This window comes from Leucopleurus acutus (assembly GCF_964270905.1).
Source record: "Leucopleurus acutus genome assembly, chromosome: 2".
In the NCBI taxonomy this organism is placed as follows: Eukaryota; Metazoa; Chordata; class Mammalia; order Artiodactyla; family Delphinidae; genus Leucopleurus; species Leucopleurus acutus.
The window spans coordinates 157,750,560-157,765,777 of NC_139143.1; the positions used below are offsets into that span (position 1 = coordinate 157,750,560).

The window sequence follows — 15,218 nt, forward strand, 5'->3', positions numbered from 1 at the left end:
TTCTTTTTTTTAAATTAATTTATTTATGGCTGCGTTGGGTCTTCGTTGCTGAGGGTGGAGTTTCTCTAGTTGTGGCGAGCAGGGTCTACTCTTCGTTGCAGTATGCGGGTTTCTCATTGCAGTGGCATCTCTTGTTGCAGAGTACCAGCACTAGAGTGCGCAGGCTTCAGTAGTTGCAGCACGTGGGCTCAGTAGTTGTGGCTCATGGGCACTAGAGTGTGGGCTCAGTAGTTGTGGTGCACGGGCTTAGTTGCTCCGCGGCATGTGGGATCTTCCCGGACCAGGGCTTGAACTCATGTCCCCTGCATTGGCAGGGGGATTCTTAACCACTGCGCCACCAGGGAAGTCCCCCTACTCTTTGTTTCTATGAAGGTCTCCTAAGTCTTATTTCCCTTTCCACTTCTGCTCCTCTCCAACCCATCTACCTTCCCACAGGCAAAATCACCTTCCTACAAGTCAAAACTAATGCTTTTCAACGGCTTAAAATACTTCGATGCCACCTTTTGCCTTCAAGATGAAGCCCAAACTTCTTATTGTTATCTCTAAAGCCCTGCATGATTTGGTCTGCTTATTCCTCCAGACTTATCATGTCTCATCCTTAGACCTCTTGGAGCTTTGACAGCATAGAAAAGACATATTAAGTTTTTACACAAATATTTATTCCCAGTATAGATAATGAAGAACTATTTAAATAGGCCAATAGAATTTACAGGAAATTCTTCAATTGATTCAGATTTTAAAAGACCATGAAGAAAAAAACTAGAGAAAGGGCTGGTAACCAAAAATTAATATAAAATGGATTTTTGAAAATAGTATTTAGAGACCTAGAGATCATAATGAAAGTTTGCGTTTTTTTGGGGGGGGGCGGTTTTGGGTTTTATTTTTCTGGCTGCGCCACGCGCCATGTAAAATCTTAGTTCTCCAATGAGGAATCGAACCCACGCCCCCTACAGTGGAAATGCGGACCACCAGGGAAGTCCCAAAAGTTTTCTTCTTTTTTAATTACAGAAAAGAAGGCACATCCAGATATATTTTTTCATTTTAAAGGTATATAAGGACAATACAGAAAAGGTAAACTCAAAAGGAAAAAAGTACTCACAATCCAACTGTCCTAACATAACTACTACTACATTCTGTGGTAGTCATTATGCTATATTCAAATATGGTTATAGTGATAGGCTTGAAGGCTATACCCTGGTTCTCAACCCTGGCATGTTAGAATCACCTGGTGGAACTTTTAAACATTAAGGTAACTGATTCCTGATCAACTAAATCAGAATCTCTGGGTGGTGAAGTCCTGTGCTGAGAAACACTGTATATAGACATGTCCTATGTACAGGCAGGGGCCTCACCTCAAAGGTGAGTTTATTTTTGGTATCAATCACCTGGGAAAGTGAAGAGTTCCTCAGACAGGATATGGAATCTTTTAGAGCAGTATTAGACTCACATGGGGAGCTTTAAAAATCCCAAAGCCCAGGCTACACCTCAACCCAATGACTTCAGAATCTCTAGGGGGTGGGAGGCAGGTGTCAGTAATTTCTTAAGCTCCCCAGGTGATTCCAGTATTCAGTCAAGGTTAAGAACCACAGTGCTGAGAGCTCCAAGTGAGCTACAAAGTAGGAATTTGGCTTTTGGCATATGGTAGGTGCTCAATAAACACTTTCCCCACAGGGGAAAGTTCCCCATGCAGCCATAGGGAACTTGACAGGCTGTTCTGGAAATAGTAAGCTATGCCTCAGGGTGTATTGTAGACTGCCCTATGTTTATAGGTCTTTCACAATTGGCTTGGTTTTCACAAGCCTTTGGGGGTTAAAAGTTGTTAGTTTTGGCTCCTATATCCTTGTCTTCACAAGGAATTCCTTATGAAATGAGACTGAGCATTAACGCCTCCATGCTCTTGCCCACATGGCAACCATAAAACATCATACAGACAGGAGCTTTCCCAGCACACGGAGCACCCACCTACACCCAGCTGAAACAGATGACACCACCATTTAATTAAATCAGCTTCCAGAACTCTGACATCAGCTCAGGAAAAACACACCTGGACACCAGGATCTGGCACCTTCAAGACTCCAGATGGTTCCTGTCTCTGCTGGACTAATGGGCACATTCCCCAGCTCCGGTGTCATGTTCCTCATAACCAAGACTGAGATTTCCTTAGGGTTTTGTCTGAGTGCTCTGCCTCCAGATACAGGCAGGGCTAACTCCCTCTCTTCCACTGAGTCTTTGCTCAAATCTACCTTTCATTGAGGCTTGCCCTGACCGTCCCATTTAAACTTGCAATCTCTTCTCCAGCATTCCCTTGTCCTGCTCTATTTTCTTTCATAGCACTCATTACCTTCCAAGACACTGAAAACGTTACTTGTTTATCACACTTTTTGTTTACTGACCACCTTGTTCACTGGTATATCCTCAGAGCATAGAACATGATACACAGTAGCTGCTCAAGGAAGCTGTTGAATGAATGAGGAAGCGCTTACCTCGATGTCTGGGCAGCAGACTGTAGCCCTGAGCCTTTCCCTAGGACCCTCCACTTTGAACAGTAGACTCCTTTTTGGGAAGCCAGAGCCTCTCCAGGGACCAGACTTGAACCCTCTGGAGGCATCATCCAATTGGGCTGCAGCTGACTGCACTGAGCAGCCTGAGTGCCTACCCACCAGGGAACACAAGGTTAATTCTTGGACAACTTTGAGGCCAACAAAACCCAACACGCCAGCCTCACATCCTGGTTATTCACTCCCTCAATGACATCCTCATCAGTTTTCTCATGCTCAAGTCACTGCTGTCTCCTTCTTCTTCATGGTTCAATCTCCCACTTCTCTCCCACCTCACCATATTCTAACTTTCCACTGTCTTCCATGAAGCCTCGACTTCTTCAGTGAATGTTCCTTCCATCTTCTAATTTCACAGAAACCTGGGTCTTCACTGAAAACGCCATTTCCTCTACAGCCCTATGTGATGGAGGCTGCTCTTTCTTCTATACCCCATGCATCTGAAGGTCCCTCATATCCTCCTTGTACTCTATTTATGCTTCCGAGTCACCAGTATGTCACTTTCCTTAAAAAAGAGAAAAGAAAACCTGTTCATTGCTCATGCTATCCAGAAATACTACCTCCTACCCTCCCTTGCTGTTCTCATTTACTCTCTCCCCCTTCACTAAGACTTCAGCTCACAAGACATCCTTTCCATTCAAGCTTACAAGGCTGTTCATATGGCTTAAAAATTTCACGGTTTTATCCCAATTACAAAGCACATAGTTGGTACTCACGAAATATTTGCTAAATGAATGAGTCGAAGAAATGAAATCTGGGGCAAGAAGCAGGAGGCAAGCTGAGGTTAAGGTTTGATTTTGTGGCTATAGCCTTCCCAGTTTACCAGACACCAATAAAGGTAAATGGATAGGTTGAATCTCATACTTGGGCAATTATTATGATCCCACTTTATAGTAAGAAACTGAGCAATAACAGTTAAATAACTCACTCAAGATTATAGCTAGTAAGATGTGGAACTGGGCTTTAAAAATCAACGTCTGACTCCACAGCCCACATTTTTTTTAAATAAATTTATTTATTTTATTTTTATTTTTATTTTTGGCTGTGTTGGGTCTTCGTTGTTGTGCACAGAAGCAATGCTTCTCTAGATGTGGCGAGTGGGGGCTACTCTTCATTGTGGTGCACGTTGCAGTGGCTTCTATTGTTGCGATGCACAGGCTCTAGGTACGCGGGCTTCACTAGTTGTGGCACGTGGGCTCAGGAGCTGTGGCTCGCGGGCTGTAGAGCACAGACTCAGTAGTTGTGGCGCAGGGGCTTAGTGGCCCTGCGCCATGTGGGAATCTTCCAGGACCAGGGCTCAAACCCGTGTCCCCTGCATTGGCAGGCAGATTCTTAACCACTGCGCCACCAGGGAAGCCCAGCACAGCCCACATTTTTAACCTCCAAAACATATTGCCCTCCTGAACAATAGAGTTTGCAGTTAAAAGACAAGGTTTTGTACAGCTCACTGCATATAAGTATTTTAAATAATCTTCACAGCACTGACAAGTGATTCTGTCGTGAAGACACAAGTAGCAGGGAATTCTCAAAGGAAATAGAAACCATTTATTCCACAAAGGCATAATTAAAAGAATATAATGAAGACCAAAAAAATCCAAGACATCTATTTCCAGGTTCTTGGAGTATCATTGGATATAGAGCTATTTTAAGTGTATTTCTATAAACAGTTGACCCTTGAACAACAACATGATTAGGGGCACTGACCCTGCATGCAGTCAAAAATCCGCATATAACTTATAGTCAGCCCTCCATATAGGTAGTTCCTCCATAGCCATGATTCTGCAGGCTCAGATGCAGCCAGTCACAGATCATGTAGTACTGTAGTAGGTACTGTTGAAAAACATCCACATATAAGTGGATGCACTGCAGTTCAAATGTTCAAGGGTCAACTGTAATAGGTTCTGAAGAATAGAAAACACCTGGGCCGGGGAGGCCATTCCCATGCAGATATATCTGCTGCATTCTCAGTGAAGGGCAGCTAAGTATGATTTGTGAGGCAAATCTGACCCACTATCTGTTTTGTGTATGGTCGGTGAGTTAAGAATGTCTTTTACATTTTAATGGTTGGTTTAAAAATTAGAAGCATAATACTTAATAACATAAAAATTATATGAAATTAAAACTTCAGTGTCCATAGACAAAGTTTTGTTGGAATATAGCTACAGCCATACTCATTTGTCTATGTGTTCTCTATGGCTGCTTTCATGTTACAGCAGCAGAGATGAGTAGTTGTGACAGAGACAACAAAGCCCCCCAAACTCAGAAATATTGACCAGTTGACTCTTTACAAAAAGAGCTGGCCAACCTTGTTATAGGTCATTTATTCTGACTTAACTTCCAGTTCACTGATTCTGTCCTCAGTTGTATCTAATCTGTTGCTAAATCCTTCTACTGAATTTTTAATTTTGGTCACTATATTTTTCAATTCTATTAGTTTTGTTTCTCCAATCTAATGTTTTGCTTTTTATAGTTCCCTATTACATCTGTATAGTTCAATATTATCTTTATTTCCTTAAATAGAGTATATCTAACTGCTTTATTTTTTTGAATATTTGAACTTTATTTTAGTTTTTATACAGCAGGTTCTTATTAAATACATATTAGTGTATATATGTCAACCCCAATTTCGCAATTCATCACACCACCACCACCACCCACCCACACCACTTTCCCCCCTTGGTATCCATACGTTTGTTCTCCACATCTGTGTCTCAATTTCTGCCCTGAAAACTGGTTCATCTGTACCATTTTTCTAGGTTCCACATATATGCGTTAATATATGATATTTGTTTTTCTCTTTCTAACTTAATTCACTCTGTATGACAGTCTGTAGATCCATCCACGTCTCTACAAATGACCGACTTTCGTTCCTTTTAATGGCTGAGTAATATTCCACTGTATGTACGTACCACATCTTCTTTATCCATTTGTCTGTCAATGGGCATTTAGGTTGCTTCCACGAACTGGCTATTGTATATAGTGCTGCAATGAACACTGGGGTGCATGTGTCTTTTTGAATTATGGTTTTCTCTGGGTATATGCCCAGTAGTGGGATTGCTGGGTCGTATGGTAGTTCTATTTTTAGGTTTTAAGGAACCTCCATACTGTTCTCCATGGTGGCTGTATCAATTTACATTCCCACCAACAGCGCAAGAGGGTTCCCTTTTCTCCACAGCCTCTCTAGCATTTGTTGTTTGTATATTTTCTGATGATGCCCATTCTAACTGGTGTGAGGTGATGCCTCACTGTAGTTTTGATTTGCATTTCTCTAATAATTAGTGATGTTCAGCAGCTTTTCATGTGATTCTTGGCCATCTTTAGGTCTTCTTTGGAGAAATATCTATTTAGGTCTTCTGCCCATTTTTTGATTGGGTTGTCTTTTTAATATTGAGCTGCGTGAGCTGTTTATATATTTTGGAGATTAATTCTTTGTCCGTTGATTCATTTGCAAATACCTTTTCCCATTCTGAGGGCTGTCTTTTCGTCTTGTTTGTAGTTTCCTTTGCTTTGCAAAAGCTTGGAAGTTTCATTAGGTCCCATTTGTTTACTTTTGTTTTTATTTCCATTACTCTAGGAGGTGGATCAAAAAAGATCTTGCTGTGATTTATGTCAAAGAGTGTTCTTCCTATGTTTTCCTCTAAGAGTTTTATAGGGTCCGGTCTTACATTTAGGTCTCTAATCCATTTTGAGTTGTGTTCCTGTGTATGGTGTTAGGGAGTGTTCTAATTTCATTCTTTTACATGTAGCTGTCCAGTTTTCCCAGCACCCCTTATTGAAGAGACTGTCTTTTCTCCATTGTATATCTTTGCCTCTGTTGTCATAGATTAGTTGACCATAGGTGCGTGGGTTTATCTCTAGGCTTTCTATCCTGTTCCATTGATCTATATTTCTGTTTTTGTGCCAGTACCATACTGTCTTGATTACTGTAGATTTGTAGTATAGTCTGAAGTCAGGGAGTCTGATTCCTCCAGCTCTGCTTTTTTTCCCTCAAGACTGCTTTGGCTACTAGGGGTCTTTTGCGTCTCCATACAAATTTTAAGACTTTTTGTTCTAGTTCTGTAAAAAATGCCATTGGTAATTTGATAGGGATTGCATTGAATCTGTAGACTGCTTTGGGTAGTAGAGTCATTTTCACAATATTGATTCTTCCAATCCAAGTACATGGTATATCTCTCCAACTGTTGGTATCATCTTTAATTTCTTTCATCAGTGTCTTATAGTTTTCTGCATACAGCTCTTTTGTCTCCCTAAGTAGGTTTATTCTTAGGTATTTTATTCTTTTTGTTGCAATGGTAAATGGGAATGTTTCCTTAATTTCGCTTTCAGATTTTTCATCATTAGCATATAGGTATGCAACAGATTTCTGTGCATTAATTTTGCATCCAGCAACTTTACCAAATTCATTGATTAGCTCTAGTAGTTTTCTGGTGGCACCTTTAGGAATCCCTACGTATAGTATCATGTCACCTGCAAACAGTGACAGTTTTACTTCTTCTTTTCCAATTTGGATTCTTTTTATTTCTTCTTCTTCTCTGATTGCCATGGCTAGGACTTCCAAAACTATGTTGAGTAATAGCAGTGAGAGTGGACATCCGTGTCTTGTTCCTGATCTTAGAGAAAATGCTTTCAGTTTTTCACCACTGAGAATGTTTGCTGTGGGTTTGTCTGTCGTATATGGCCTTTATTATGTTGAGGTAGGTTCCCTCTATGCCCACTTTCCAGAGAGTTTTTATAAAAAGTGGGTGTTGAATTTTGTCAAAAGCTTCTTCTGCATCTATTGAGATGATCATATGGTTTTTATTCTTCAATTTGTTAATATGGTGTATCAGATTGATTGATTTGCATATATTGAAGAATCCTTGCATCCCTGGGACAAATACCACTTGATCATGGTGTATGATCCTTTTAATGTGTTGTTGGATTCTGTTTGCTAATATTTTGTTGAGGATTTTTGCGTCTATGTTCATCAGTAATATTGGTCTGTCATTTTCTTTTTTTGTAGTATCTTTGTCTGGTTTTGGTATCAGGGTGATGGTGGCCTCATAGAATGAGTTTGGGAGTGTTCCTTCCATGCGATTTTTTGGAAGAGTTTGAGAAGGATGGGTGTTAGCCCTTCTCTCAATGTTTGATCGAATTCACCTGTGAAGCCATCTGGCCCTGGACTTTTGTTTGTTGGAAGATTTTAAATCACAGTTTCAATTTCATTACTTGTGATAGGTCTATTCATATTTTCTATTTCTCCTGGTTCAGTCTTGGAAGGTTATACCTTTCCAAGAATTTTCCATTTCTTCCAGGTTGTCCATTTTATTGGCATAGAGTTGCTTGTAGTAGTGTCTTAGGATGCTTTGTATTTCTGTGGTGTCTGTTGTAACTTCTCCTTTTTCTTTCGAATTTCATTGATTTGCGTCCTCTCCCTCTTTTTCTTGATGAGTCTGGCTAATGGTTTTTCAATTTTGTTTATCTTCTCAAAGAACCAGCTTTTACTTTTATTGATCTTTGCTACTGTTTTCTTTGTTTCTATTTCATTTATTTCTGCTCTGATCTTTATGATTCCTTTCCTTCTACTAACTTAGGGTTCTGTTGGTTCTTCTTTCTCTAGCTGTTTTAGGTGTAAGGTTAGATTGTTTATTTGAGATTTTTCTTGTTTCCTGAGGTAGGATTGTATTTCTATAAACTTCCCTCTTAGAACTGCTCTTGCTGCATCCCATAGGTTTTGGATCGTCATGTTTTCATCGTCATTCGTCTCTAGGTATTTTTGATTTCCTCTTTGATTTCTTCAGTGATCTCTTGGTTATTTAGTAACATACTGTTTAGCCTTCATGTGTTTGTGTTTTTTACATTTTTTCCCTGTAATTGATTTCTAATCTCATAGTGTTGTGGTCAGAAAAGATGCTTGATATGATTTCAATTTTCTTAAATTTACTGAGGCTTGATTTGTGACCCAAGATGTGATCTATCCTGGAGAATGTTCCGTGTGCACTTGAGAAGAAAGTGTAATCTGCTGTTTTCAGATGGAATGTCATATAAATATCAATTAAATCTATCTGGTCTATTGTGTCATTTAAAGCTTGTGTTTCCTTATTAATTTTCTGTTTGGATGATCTGTCCATTGGTGTAAGTGAGGTATTAAAGTCCCCCACTATTATTGTGTTACTGTCGATTTCCCCTTTTATAGCTGTTAGCAGTAGCCTTATGTATTGAGGTGCTCCTATGTTGGGTGCATATATACGTATAATTTTTATATCTTCTTCTTGGATTGATCCCTTGATCATTATGTAGTTTCCTTCCTTGTCTCTTGTAACATTCTTTATTTTAAAGTCTATTTTATCTGATATGAGTATTGCTACTCCAGCTTTCTTTTGATTTCCATTTGCATGGAATATCTTTCTCCATCCCCTCACTTTCAGTCTGTATGTGTCCTAGGTCTGAAGTGGGTCTCTTATAAACAGCATATCGATGGGTTTTATTTTTGTATCCATTCAGCGAGCCTGTGTCTTTTGGTTGGAGCATTTAATCCTTTCATGATTAAGGTAATTATAGATATGTATGTTCCTATTACCATTTTCGTAATTGTTTTGGGTTTGTTTTTGTAGGTCCTTTTCTTCTCTTGTGTTTCCCACTTAGAGCAGTTCCTTTAGCATTTGTTGTAGAGCTGGCTTGGTGGTGCCGAAATCTCTTAGCTTTTCCTTGTTTGTAAAGCTTTTGATTTCTCCATTGAATCGGATGAGATTGTTGCCGGGTAGAGTAATCTTGGTTGTAGGTTCTTCCCTTTCATCACTTTAAATATGTCATGTCACTCCCTTCTGGCTTGTAGAGTTGCTGCTGAGAAATTAGCTGTTAACCTTATGGGAGTTCCCTTGTATGTTATTTGTCGTTTTTCCCTTGCTGCTTTCAATAATTTTTCTTTGTCTTTAATTTTTGCCAATTTGATTACTATGCGGCTCAGCATGTTTCTCCTTGGGTTTATCCTCTATGGGACTGTCTGCACTTCTTGGACTTGGTGGCTGTTTCCTTTCCCATGTTAGGGGAAGTTTTAGACTATAATCTCTTCAAATATTTTCTCGGGTCCTTTCTCTCTCTCTTCTCCTTCTGGGACCCCTATAATGCGAATGTTGTTGCATTTAATGTTGTCCCAGAGGTCTCTTAGGCTGTCTTCATTTCTTTTCATTCTTTTCTCTTTATTCTGTTCCGCAGCAGTGAATTCCACCATTTTGTCTTCCAGGTCACTTATCGGTTCTTCTGCCTCAGTTATTCTGCTATTGATTCCTTCTAGTGTAGTTTTCATTTCAGTTATTGTATTGTTCATCTTTGTTTGTTCTTTAATTATTCTAGGTCTTTGTTAAACATTTCTTTCATATTCCCGATCTTTGCCTCTATTCCTTTTCTGAGGTCCTGGATCTTCTTCACTATCATTATTCTGTATTCTTTTTCTGGAAGGTTGTCTATCTGCACTTCATTTAGTTGTTTCTCTAGGGTTTTATCTTGTTCCTTCATCTGGTACATAGTCCTCTGCCTTTTCATCTTGTCTATCTTTCTGTGAATGTGGTTTTTGTTTCACAGGCTGCAGAACTGTAGTTCTTGCTTCTGCTGTCTGCCCTCTGGTGGATGAGCCTAACTAAGAGGCTTGTGCAAGTTTCCTGATGGGGGGGACTGGTGGTGGATAGAGCTGGCTGTTGCTCTGGTGGGCTGAGCTCAGTAAAACTTTAATCTGCTTGTCTGCTGATGGGTGGAGCTGGGTTCCCTCCCTTTTGGTTGTTTGGCCTGAGGCGATCCAACACTGGAGCCTACCCGGGCTCTTTGGTGGGGCTAATGGTGGACTCTGGGAAGGCTCACGCCAGAGAGTACTTCCCTGAACTTCTGCTGCCAATGTCCTTGTCCCCACGGTGAGCCAAGCCAGCCCCCGCCTCTGCAGCAGACCCTTCAACACCAGCAGGTAGGTTTGGTTCAGTCTCCTATGGGTTCACCGCTCCTTCCCCTGAGTCCCGATGTGCACACTACTTTGTGTGTGCCCTCCAAGAATGGAGTCTCCATTTCCCCCAGTGCTGTCGAAATCCTGCAATCAAATCCCACTAGCCTTCAAAGTCTAATTCTCTAGGAATTCGTCCTCCCGTTGCCGGACCCCAGGTTCTGATGCCTGAAGTGGGGCTCAGAACCTTCACTCCACTGGGTGGACTTCTGTGGTATAAGTGTTCTCCAGTTTGTGAGTCACCCACCCAGCAGTTATGGGATTTGACTTTATTGTGATTGCGCCCCTCCTACCGTCTCATTGTGGCTTCTCCTTTGTCTTTGGATATGGGGTATCTTTTATGGTGAGTTCCAGTGTCTCCCTGTCGATGATTGTTCAGCAGTTAGTTGTGATTCCGGTGCTCTCGCAGGAGGGAGTGAGAGCACGTCCTTCTACTCTGCCATCTTGAACCAATCTATCTAATCGCTTTATAAACTGTGTCTGGTAATTCCAAATTCAGAAGTCTTTGTGGGTACCCCTCTGTTGTCTGTTTTTCATGGTTCTCTCTAATGGAGTCTTGTTTCCTTATGTGCTTAGTAGCTTTTCCTGTGAGCTATTCATTCCCTTGAAAAGTTATCTGTGAGGAATTCATGTCTTCCTCCAGAGAGGGACTGCAATTGCTTCTGCCAGGAGCTTGGAGGCACTGCCAGTCTGGAAGACCTCGGACGGAGTTCATAGCTTGAAGTCCGTGGATCACCTGAGTGATGAAAGCCCTGGCTGTGAGTATCAAGCGTTTCTTTTTTATTGACTTACTGCCCTGATCTGCTCAGAGCTCTGGGAATGTTTCCTGCAGTCCTGATTTAGAGGTACAGGTTTAGTTCTAGGTTATCCTTAAGTTCAATGCAGAAAGGATCAAAAGATGGAAAATGTGGAAGTTAGTAGACCTGGAGGCTAGAATGAGAAAGTCTTACACTGAATCAGAGTTTCAGAGGAGAAGTAGAGAGAGAATGGGGCAGAGGCAAAATTTAAAGAGATAATTGGCTAAATTATCTGGCTAAAAATTTTCCAGAACATATGAATTCATACACTATAGACGCTAAATTAATCCAATCAAGATAAACAAAGAGAAATTCCTACATTTGTATATTTACTCATAGAATGCTTTCTTTTATTCTTCATAAAAACCTTAGGAAATGGGTATTATTATCTAGGTTTTTCATAAACGAAAATTGTGATTCGGAGAGCCAAAATGAATTATCTAAGGTCATATAATTCTACGCAGAAGGGGCAGAATTCAAATCCAGTTCTGTTCCAAGTTCAGGTCCTTTCCTATACATCAGAAATAGAACACAACACAACAGAGAAAGACTTCATAAGGGGAGATCTGAATATTGCTAAGGAATTACCTCCAAAACCCAGGATCCTTAACTCAGAAACTTCTCCCTGGAAGCAGGTAAAAACCTTTCCCATGTATCTGTGCTTTGTTCTGAAGATAGCATTGGATTAGAAAAGTTTTTACAGTAAGAGGCAGGAAAGTTCTAGCTTATACCTTAAATTGTGAGTTAAATACAATGAAGCCAAGCCAGTTTCCCAGGCTAAAGACCAAGTTGACTCAAATGTTTTATGGAACTGGTCTGGTACACAAAAGAAAGCTATACAACAGCTTACCATGTACCACCCAACTGTCAGGTCAGCAGGGCAGGAGTGTCCTCTTAATTCCCCTCCCTACACTGCTGAAGACAGTTTAAATAGTATAGTTAACGTGTCCTGGATAACATGTCTTTTGTTCATCAATGTGATTCAACTTGGTAAATTACTACATCTCTTCTGTTCTGGAGGCATTTCACTTGCTTATAGCTTATGCTTGATTTGTTTTTTGCCCAGAGCACTAAATTAAGAATTTTCTAAGGAAGAAGGCTGTGGATTTCCAGCATAATCAAGCCCCACTCCCTAGATGTTAACATGTGACTGACATGTCTATACTAGCTTGGTGTATAGAAGAGACTGTTCTTCCCTCATGTCTGCCTCCATGATGTATAAAAGCTGGGAGAATTACAACACCTGAACTCATAGTATGAGGCACCAGAGCCAAGAAGCCAGTTGCCAGGAAAAGGGGCTAGATGCCAGACAATTCAGTGGGAAAGCCAAATAACCCTGGGTTTGATGCCTCGTATGTAGGTGCAGCTGTCACTATCAGAAGCAGCTGTGGTCAAGGTCTCATGCAAGAGAGGAAAGAAAGAGACACAATTCTGATCTTTCACGTCTGTCTGGTACAGGACAGGGGCAGAGGTGTACAAAGATGACTAACCACAGAAAGGAGCCACAGGCAGTTCTGCAACCATTTCCTGCACATCCACCACGTGAGGGGTCCTGTTCAGGGCACGAATGCAGACTGGATAGAGCCCAATCTCCAGGAAGCCCAGTCTAATGAGGGAAGCACACAGGCATCCACCTGTCATCCGTGCAGCCATGCAGCCATCCATGCAGCCATGAATTCAGTGTTTACTGAGCACCTAACAAACATATGGCAGAGCTGCCTAGGTGCTAGGGAGACCAAGAGGGCCAGGACAGGGAAGGACTCTGAAAGAATTAGATACCTATCTGAAAGCCTCCATAAATTCACCATTTCATTTCAATCCTTACAATGACCCTGTGAGGTAGGTATACTGATGTCCTCATGTTACAGGTGAAAGTGAGGTTCAGAGTGGTTAAGTGGTCCGCCCCAAATCACAAAGAAAGTAAATGGCAATCTGGGATTTGAACCAAGCATGGCCTGGTTCCGAGCCTGTGCTCTTAATAAATTAATAACTATTACACAGTTAATTATAGTATAATGAGATAATGGGTGTCAGAGGTAGAAAATTCACAGGAAGCGATAATTAATTCTGTATAGGAAGGAGGTGGACTTTAAGTTTTCCTAGTGGACATGAAAGGAAAGGGGATTTCAGACACAGATAAAAAACATATAGAAGAGTAGAAGGGAAAGGGAGGATCGACCTGTGGGAGAGAGACAGGAGTTAAAGCATGCAGGAAGCCTGAGCACAGAAGGCTTTGCCTGCCTGGCTGCAGAGCATCTTTGAAAGGCTTTGCAATGCCTCCTGCTGTGACTCCATCATCCTCCACTCTGCAGCAGAAGCCTTTCCTCCTTGTCCTTCAAACTCCTGGCGGGAGCTCCTTCTGTAACAAGCTTCCTGTGCCAGCCAAATCTAAGGCCTTATGTTTGCACCCACAATCTCATCCTCTCCAGGCCCCTGCAGACTGTAATGTGCTCTAAGCTTCAGCTGACAGACTGAGGATAGAGGCCCCAGGGATCCACCAACAACCACAGGTGTGATGAGAGCTGGCCCTTCGAGGTTGGCCCCCAGCTCTCAGACCTCTACAACAGAGTCAAGGAACTGTCTCATTCTACTCACAGTTTAGAGTCCAACTTCAGGAGGAAGCCCAACCGATCATATTCTGAAAAAGAAAAACAAAGCAGAAAATGTCACTGGTGTCAAGCCACTGCTGACACTAGCAGATTACACTCCCCAACCCAGACCCAGACCACAAGGGCGGGCAACTGCTTCCAGATCCAAACACATAAGCCACAAGTAAATTTAAGTCACCAAACTCTTGCTGAATACCTGTCTTGTGAAGGACCAGGTTCAATGCCAGGTATTTCCCAGGCCTTATAGGCCAACCACTCCTATGCTGACATATAACTGTCCTCCTGTTCAAATGTGGTACTTGAAACTGAAATTTAGCCACTAAATGGGACCCTTGGAGAAGTAAGAGGGTCAGAAGCAACCTCTGCTTCCTCTAAGCTATAAGCTCTAAGATTTATGTTGAATCAGTCATGTTAACTATGGGGTAAAAATATGGTAGCAAGGGGTGCTCAAATCCATGGCAATGATCCTCTTCATGACAATCACAAAGAAGCGATAGACCTGATTTCATAAAGGACAGGAAATTTAAAATGAAATCTAAAAAAAAATTGGTAATATGTTTGCAACAAATGATAAATCATTGATATTGTACTTAATTTCTCTGTATCTTGCCTCATTCTAAAACAAAGTTGAAGCAGTTTTACAAAATTTTCTGAAGTACAAGATTTTTTTTTTTTTTTTTGCGGTACGCGGGCCTCTCACTGTTGTGGCCTCTCCCGTTGCGGAGCACAGGCTCCGGACGCACAGGCTCAGCAGCCGTGGCTCACGGGCCCAGCCACTCTGCGGCATGTGGGATCTTCCCGGACCAGGGCCCGAACCCGTGTCCCCTGCATCGGCAGGTGGACTCTCAACCACTGCGCCACCAGGGAAGCCCTGAAGTACAAGATTTTAAAAAAGAAGAAATCTTTTTAAAAATCTTGTAGGCAAAGGGGAAATCAGCATAGGAAAAATAGTAAAAAGCAGCCAGGATAAGAATACCAAAAGTGGTTGTCCTAAGGTTTTATGTGCTTGCTGGAAGAGGATTATAGATATATCCCCAAGGTTTCTCACAGCTAAAACTAAAGGCAACGCACTGTTTTAATGGTTTACAGTGTCCATAATATAAACCAGGAGAATCCCAGCTCTTCCTCTTTTTTTTTTGATTTGCAATTTTATTTTATTTTATTTTTTTTATACAGCAGGTTCTTATTAGTTATCTATTTTATACATATTAGTGTATACATGTCAATCCCAATCTCCCAATTCATCCCACCCCCCTCCCCAACCCCCAGCTCTTCCTGATACTAAGAATTT

The 15,218-nt window shown here is 41.3% G+C and overlaps 1 protein-coding gene across 2 annotated transcripts in view; it reads right to left on the minus strand.

Moving 5' to 3' along the window:
• The window catches only part of ST3GAL3 (ST3 beta-galactoside alpha-2,3-sialyltransferase 3), a 236,996-nt gene that overhangs the window by 84,214 nt on the left and 137,564 nt on the right, over window positions 1-15,218 (minus strand). For both annotated transcript variants that reach the window (XM_082834380.1, XM_082834379.1), the window contains exon 4: window positions 13,914-13,956. In XM_082834380.1, coding sequence (XP_082690506.1) covers window positions 13,914-13,956 — 43 coding nt within the window. The remainder of the gene's footprint in view (window positions 1-13,913; window positions 13,957-15,218) is intronic.